The sequence below is a fragment of the Mixophyes fleayi genome, chromosome 2, assembly GCF_038048845.1.
Source record: "Mixophyes fleayi isolate aMixFle1 chromosome 2, aMixFle1.hap1, whole genome shotgun sequence".
Taxonomy (NCBI): Eukaryota; Metazoa; Chordata; class Amphibia; order Anura; family Limnodynastidae; genus Mixophyes; species Mixophyes fleayi.
Window position 1 is genome coordinate 12,088,734 of NC_134403.1, and position 8,524 is coordinate 12,097,257.

An 8,524-nucleotide genomic window follows, 5' to 3' on the forward strand; every position below is an offset into this window, starting at 1 on the left:
CTGGTGAATTCCTGGGCAAGACTCCTAGTGCCCGTGACAAGACAGAAGCCTGTTAGATATATATCTGCTTTATTAACACTCCCAGTGCTTATTTCACATTATATATATTTATATATATACAGACAGAAATAGCTGGAGATTTGTTTAGGGCACAATTAGTGTAATTTCAATTTATTTTCAGTTTTCCTCTCTGCACATCAATGAATAATATTATTATACTGCTATTACTAATCGTCTGGAGGTGAGTGCATAGCAAGAAGACTTTCCTTCGTGGTATTTCAGTACCTTTAATCATTGTGTTATTATTATGTATCCTTACACCAAGAACCTGAAAAGCCTTTTTGTGGCATTTTGGACATCCTGGTTCCTCAGGGTATAAATTAGAGGGTTCAACATAGGTGTGAGCACAGTAAAGAAAATAGCAGCAATTCGATCCATTTGTAGCGTTTCCTCTGTGATTGGACGCAGATAGGTGAATAGCGCTGTGCCGTACAGCAGAATAACCACAACCAAGTGAGCAGCACAGGTAGAGAAACCCTTCATCCTTCCTACTGATGAACGGATGCCAAGGAGGGAAATACTAATAAATATATAGGAAAGCAGAGTCAGAAGAAATGACGCCATGACTAAGGATCCGGTCACAAGAGTCAGTAACTTGCCATTAAATCTTGTGTCGGTACAAGCCAATCTGAGCAATGGCTTGATGTCACAGAAGAAGTGATTGACTCTGTTAGGACCACAGAATGGTAACTGGGCAGTGAATAGAGTATGCATCAAAGAGTGTAAAAACCCAGTAAGCCAGGAGCCAAGAGCAAGGAAGAAGCACAATGTCATGTTCATTCGTCTGGTGTAATGGAGGGGCTGGCAGATAGCTACGTACCTGTCATAGGACATCGCTGTAAGAAGCAGAACTTCCGAACTGCCTAAAAAGTGGAAGAAATGCAACTGAGCAATGCAGGCAGCGAACGGGATCATCTTCTGTTGTGTCAATAAATTCTGGAGCATATTAGGGACAGCGACAGAGGAAAAACATATATCCAAGAATGAGAGGTTACTCAAAAAAAAGTACATAGGGGTGTGAAGACTGTTCTCCAAAGCCACAATGATCATAATGGAGATATTCCCTATGAGATTCAAGGTGTAGGCAACCAAGAACAAGGTGAAAATAATTTTTTGAAACTGCGGCTGCTCTGTCAGCCCCAGGAGAATAAATTTATTCACAGATGTCCAATTCAGGAAGTCTGGTGGCATTTTACTCAAGCCAAATCATTTAACCAGTCCACTGGGTTATCAAATCCAATTTTAAATTATGCTGGATGGAAGTATTCAAAATAACGGTGAAACAGGACAGTGAAAGTATAATGAAGACACATCACAATGTAGGAGAAACGTCCTGTCAGAAGAGATAAAATGGGTTCATAAAACATACATTATAAGTTACTAGAACAAAGCAATCTCCATACACATTATATCAGTTGGATGGTCCCCTAGTAACATTGTATACTTTATCCTGGATACACAAGAAAATGAGAGGTGACCATCAAGGTAAAAATACTTTACAAATAAATATAAACAGTGATATAGTACAATTTACACTATAGAAATAACAATTCCAAATTTAGAGTTCAGCACAAAAATCTGAATTTGTATATATTACCAGAAGTCTGCAAATCAAGATAACTGGATAAGAACCCTTGTAATCTGCCCCCATTGTTTCAGTTGAGAAAAATATTGGGATCAGGGAAGATCTGAGTGGGAGCACCAAGAACTACAGCAACTTCAGAGGCAGGAAACCAAACATGGAGTTCCCTATGGATTAGACTGTATATAAAACTATTATGCCCTTGTAAACAGTTATTAAATACCAATACTGATAATTAAAATACATAGCTTAATTGTGGTGACAACTGTACAATGCAAATGCCCATTCTGGTGGCTAGTAGATAATGCAAAACCAAATTTTATAACTAGTTTACAATGCACACCATCATTCTGTTAGTTAGTATACAATACAGGCCTTCATTCTGATAATTAGTTTACAATTCAAACCACCATTGTGTTATTTAGCATAGAATGCAGAAAATCACATTGGTAGCTAGTATACAATACAGACCACAATTATGTTATTTAGAATAGAATACAGACCATCATTATTTTAATTGCTATACAAGAATGACCATCATTCTGGTAGCCAGTATAAATACAGACCATCATTCTGGTAGCTAGTATACACTACAGACCATCATTCTGGTAGCCAGTATACAATACAGACCATCATTCTGGTAGCCAGTATACAATACAGACCATCATTCTGGTAGCTAGTATAAACTACAGACCATCATTCTGGTAGCCAGTATACAATACAGACCATCATTCTGGTAGCCAGTATACAATACAGACCATCATTCTGGTAGCTAGTATACAATACAGACCATCATTATGGTAGCCAGTATACAATACAGACCATCATTCTGGTAGCTAGTATACACTACAGACCATCATTCTGGTAGCCAGTATACAATACAGACCATCATACTGGTAGCCAGTATACAATACAGACCATCATTCTGGTAGCCAGTATACAATACAGACCATCATTCTGGTAGCTAGTATACACTACAGACCATCATTCTGGTGGCTAGTATACAATACAGACCATCATTCTGGTAGCCAGTATACAATACAGACCATCATTCTGGTAGCTAGTATACAATACAGACCATCATTCTGGTAGCCAGTATACAATACAGACCATCATTCTGGTAGCTAGTATACACTACAGACCATCATTCTGGTAGCCAGTATACAATACAGACCATCATTCTGGTAGCCAGTATACAATACAGACCATCATTCTGGTAGCCAGTATACAATACAGACCATCATTCTGGTAGCTAGTATACACTACAGACCATCATTCTGGTAGCCAGTATACAATACAGACCATCATTCTGGTAGCCAGTATACAATACAGACCATCATTCTGGTAGCTAGTATACAATACAGACCATCATTCTGGCAGCCAGTATACAATACAGACCATCATTCTGGTAGCTAGTATACAATACAGACCATCATTCTGGTAGCCAGTATACAATACAGACCATCATTCTGGTAGCTAGTATACAATACAGACCATCATTCTAATAGATAGTATAAAATGAAGATAATTTTGTTAATTATTATATAAAACAATCCACTATTATGTTATTCAGTATACAGTACAGAAAATCATTCCGGTAGTTAGTATACCATACAGAGTGCCATTCTATTGACAGGTGTAAGTAGAGACCCTCCGTTGTGAAGACTATAATATAATGCAGACCGTATTCTTGTAACCAGCATGCAAAGCAAACCCTTATTGTGGTTGAAAGTATACAGTACACCTCCAATCTAATACACATTATACAATGTAGACTTACAATTAATATCCCCTATACTGGTTACTAGTATATAATACAGACTTCTGTTTTCAAGGCCATTTGAGAATACAAATCCCTCTTTTGGTGACCAATTGACAATGTAGAATAAAACAGATCCCCATTCTGATAAGTAATATTCAAAACAAACCATTTTTATGATTGCTAGTATATAATACACACTCCCAAACTTAACACTAGTATGTAATTGTGGCTGGATCACATAGAAATCATTTATTGTAGAAATGTATTTCAATTAGTGTCACAGGCACCAATTTATATTATTGCAAATGTACTGATTTTTGATGTTGTGTATTAGAAATGTACTGATTTCTAAGGTATTGATTTCTCAATCAGTAGCCATTAGCTGGAGGAAGTGTGTTTTTGAACTGTCTGGAGACAGGTAATCTCATGTTAATTAGACCTTTTCATCTCTAAGTGACCAACACGTCTGTTGAGCTTGAAAGCACAGGAGTGTGGTGGCAGCAGCAAGCTCCTCCTACTGCGGTTAGAGGGTAAGGGGGAGAGAGAAAGGGGACTGTGGCAAGGCAAGCCCAGCCAGTTCCCACAACAACGGAAAGGGTGACATAGGAGGTCCATCCTGTCACAGTAATACAGATATTCTTCTAGTGACTCATATACAAAATAGACCCCCATTTTATGTGACAAGCAAACAGAGCCCCTTGTTATGGTGTTTAATGCTTCACAATCTGGTGACTGCTATCAGGGGCTGGCAACTTTTCTCCCGTGGGGATAATCCAACTGTGAGCAGCCTAAGCCCATTGTATGCCACCATCAGATGATGAAAATCAAGCTATGGCGGTGGTATGTGGCACTATTCTGTCCTCCAGTTATGATTTTAATATATCTTTGTATATCTGTCAAGGTTGGAGGGGGGCGGGATATCATATTATTATTCAAGCTGAGCAGGTAGCTTTCTCTGTTGAATAACCTCTGCTTGGTGCACAAGCTACCGGGGCATAGCCTTATTATACAGTAAAGATACTTATTTAACATGGTCCATTGCAAATATGCACTTCAATGGGCTGAGTCAAGTCTGAACGCAACTTGCACACAAGTTGCTACTTAATGAGAAGGGAAACAAATTTTCAAACAAACCGAGTTGACTCCTAGCTACTAGCACAAAGAGCTCTTACCTTTATCCAAACGAAGACAATAAAGGGATAGATCAACATATTAACCTGACATGGCATTCTGACAACATAAATCATTGTCTACTTCAGTACTCAGATTGGTCCTCCAGAGCTTTGGGAGTATTTGCAAGACAACTTAATACTCCTGATATCTGGAGAATGGAACACTGCTTAGAACATAACTACACTTTTTACTTCCTTCCCCACTTCATCCATTCTAGAAGTGATTATTCTCCTGTTTGCTATGCTCTACTCCTGGGGGTAAATGTATCGAAGTCCGATTATTTCATCTCGCAGGAGATCGGCGACTTTGCAGCTAAAATTTAAAGTGGCGATGGCTTGTAAAGGCAAGTTTGCCTTTACAAGCCATTGCCGCTTAAAATTTTAGCTCCAAAGTCGCCGATATCCCGTGAGATGAAAAAACCGGACTTTGATACATTTACCCCCTGGAGTTAATTAAATCTGACATAGGCTCCATCATCTTTTTAGACCATGCTCCAGTCATTATGGATCTATGTCCACAGGAGAAATGCCACCACCTTTGATTGTGGTATTTGAATAATTCATTTATATATGATGCTGCTTTATGAATACAATATAACAGGGATTGGATCAATCTTTGCAGTGAAACGATAACCCTGGTGAAAGTGACAGACATAAGAGAGAAAAGGGGCAAGAAAATAGAGAGGAAGAGATAAAGGCCACTGATAACGAGTATAGAGAGGACAAGTGTCAGCAACATGGAGCTACCTGCTGATATTTGCACAGCCCTATCGGAAGGTGCGGAGTCTAGCACACCTCTGGTCTTCATCAGGGACCCCCGCAAGAGGGTTTGTGTTTAGCTACGAGAGACATACAGGTCGCGGTTCTCCAGGAGGGCAATCAGTGATATAGAAGTAAACGGATAGTCAGAGAAGCCGCGGTCAAGCCTTGCTGTGTGTGCAGTACCGGAGGAGGATCCAAAAGAGTAATCAGATAGACAGGAGTCAAATATCAGAGAGGACTTAAAGAGCCAAAGGAAGAATCCAGAAGAAGTGTCAGGACAAGACAAGTCAGGAACCATGGAGTCCGACCAAAAGTAGCCTAGCAGCATGAATGCCTGGAGCAGGATTGAATTAATACTCTGGCACCCCAATGGTGCCAGAGTCTTCCTTATATAGTGCTAGGAGAGGAGTTATTACTGGTGGTGACATCAGCAGCCACCAGGGGGTCTCTGAGTACCATCCCATTGCCTAGCAATGGGACGTGCATGCGCAGAAGGAGCTTCCGGTCAGCCGGGCTTAGTACATCTGGTTGCTGGACAAACAGACTTGACTGTGCGGAAACAATGGCGACCATCCCTGTGCAGATGGAAGAGCCCAGGGACGGCGCCTGAAAACAAAAAAGGGAGAAGTAATATATTTCACCCATTCACAGGGAAAACAACAAATACATAAAGGAATAAAAGAGAGTTAGTAACAGAGAAGAAAGTTATGTATTATCCTGCAAATCAAAGGTATATTACTGCAGGCATTCATTTGGAAAATTACAGTTCACCAGACGGCCTCTGGGAATTTTAATGCAAATTGCATTGCCCATTTTGGGGTGGAAAAACTGCAAACTACAGCCCAAGCTGCTCATTAAAGCCCCAGACTGCACTAGAATCATGCAGAGACAGTTAGACACTGCAACAAATTGGAAAAACAGGCATTTTTGTGCCAGAATAGACTAGAAGGCTTCAGGAGATTCTTGGGGGTAAAGGGGAGAAGCCAAAAACGGACTGTTGGAAGTTAGAGGGTTGTGACTGCTGGCTGTGAGTTGTGATGGGTGACTGCTGGCTGGACTTATACAGGATCTTCCTACAAAGAGCCACTGAATGGTCTTGCTAAACTGTTGTCCTGAGGAATGTATGCAGCCAAAGTATGTAAAAGCCAGCCCATAAGGAAGCATCTTTGCAGCACAGGAAAAGACCTAAATTGCCACTGCCCATGTGATTTCAGCAGGATATGAAAACAGACACATTTATGGTTTATTTTGCTTTGCTATGTTCAAGTTAATAATTTGTCACAAGAGTGTGTCTATATTATGTGATAGGTGTTGTATAATTGCACTAAAAGTTTATTGTGATCGATTTGTCTAGATAATCTGCTGCAGCAGCTTTTAGTGTAATGGTTAACTTGTTAGCAACCAGTTGTTTCTCAAAAGTATTCATCCAGTGAAACTTATTTCACTGAAAGTGAGATATATTTATTAAGTGACCTATATGTTGTAGTGGTTTATGTTTACATATTGCTGATATTGTGGATAGAAGATTCCTAAAATGTTATTTTAGAATTGCATATTAATGGTATTGTGGTATTACTTCCCTGTACTACTGCTACTTATCTGCTGCTGTGAAAAAACCTTATGCCACAAACAAAGAATAAAACCACGAGTTTATGCAGTTTTAGCCCTGTGTTCCTTGTTTTTTTCCAACACCACTGTGGGGACCTTTGTCTCTCTACCATAACACTGAGGCTGTAGAATCCTTCCTTACACTTCTTCTGGGGTGTCAACCATCTGCTCTGTTACACTTGCAGAGAAGACAGTTTTGATCAGAACAAGGAGCTAATTGAAAGCGTAGCATAGACGGGGGCAATTTTAGTGGGAAAAAAATTAAAAAAGTGAGTTGCAGAATAGGATACATCAGTATGCATAGTGATAACTAAGAGGTAACAGTAGAGCAGCATTAAGCATAGTGACAATGAGGAAGAGACAGTAAAGCAGCAGTAAGCATATTGAAAGTGAAGAGGAGACATTAGAGCAGCAAAACCATAGTGAAAAGAAGAGACAGTAGAGCAGCAGTAGGCATAGTGACAATGAAGAGAAGGCATTAGAGAAGAAATAAGTATTGTGACAATTAAGAGGAGACAGTAAACCAGCAGTAAGTATAGTGACAATTAAAAGAGGACAGTACAAGCAGCAGTAAGCATAGTGACAATTAGGAGAAGACAGTAGAGCAGCAGTAAGCATACTGATAATTAAAAGGAGACAGTAGAGCAGCAGTAAGCATAGTGACAAATTAAGAGGTAACAGTAAAGCAGCAGTAAGCATAGTGACAAATTAAGAGGTAACAGTAAAGCAGCAGTAAGCATAGTGAAATTAAGAGGAGACAGTAAAGCAGCAGTAAACATAGTGACATTTAAGAGGAGACAGTAAAGCAGCAGTAAGCATAGTGACAATTAGGAGAAGACAGTAGAGAAGCAGTAAGCATACTGACAATTAAAAGGAGACAGTAGAGCAGCAGTAAGCATAGTGACAAATTAAGAGGTAACAGTAAAGCAGCAGTAAGCATAGTGGCAATTAAGAGAGGATAGTAAAGCAGCAGTAAGTATAGTGACAATTAAAAGGAGACAGTAGAGCAACAATAAGTATAGTGACAATTAAGAGGAGACAGTAAAGCAGCAGTAAGCATAGTGAAAGTTAAGAGGAAACAGTAGAGCAGCAGTAAGCATTGTGACAATTAAGAGGAGACAGTAAAGCAGCAGTAAGCATAGTGACATTTAAGAGAAGACAGTAAAGCAGCAGTAAGCATAGTGACAAGAGGAGACAGTAGAGCAGCATTAGGAAAAGTGACAATTAAAAAGAGACAGTAGAGCAGCAATAAGCATAATGGCATTTAAGAGGAGACAGTAGAACATAGGTAAGCATAGTGACAATTAAATGGAGACAGCAGAGCAGCAATAAGCATAGTGACAAATAAGAGGAGAAAGTAAAGCAGCGGAAAGAATAGTTACAATTAAGAGGAGACAGTAGAGCAGTTGGGGGGCAGTGGGTCATCTGCCACCGGGGCAGTCCCATAGTGGGCTACCTTGGGCTGGGTCACCTTCATTTCTCTTCCTTTGAAATGTTCCTAATAGGCTGATAAATTGAGTCTTGCCCCCCGGGCTACAATTTGCCAGCCCTCCCCTGGTGAGCATAGTGGAAGTTATG

General features: G+C 39.9%; 1 protein-coding gene across 1 annotated transcript; it reads right to left on the minus strand.

The window, feature by feature from the left end:
- Positions 1 to 315: 315 nt before the first annotated feature.
- On the minus strand, positions 316 to 1,251 carry LOC142139760 (olfactory receptor 12D1-like). The gene has a single exon (XM_075197630.1). It carries the CDS (start codon positions 1,249 to 1,251, stop codon positions 316 to 318), a length of 936 nt encoding a protein of 311 aa, XP_075053731.1.
- Between the last annotated feature and the right edge of the window lie 7,273 nt (positions 1,252 to 8,524).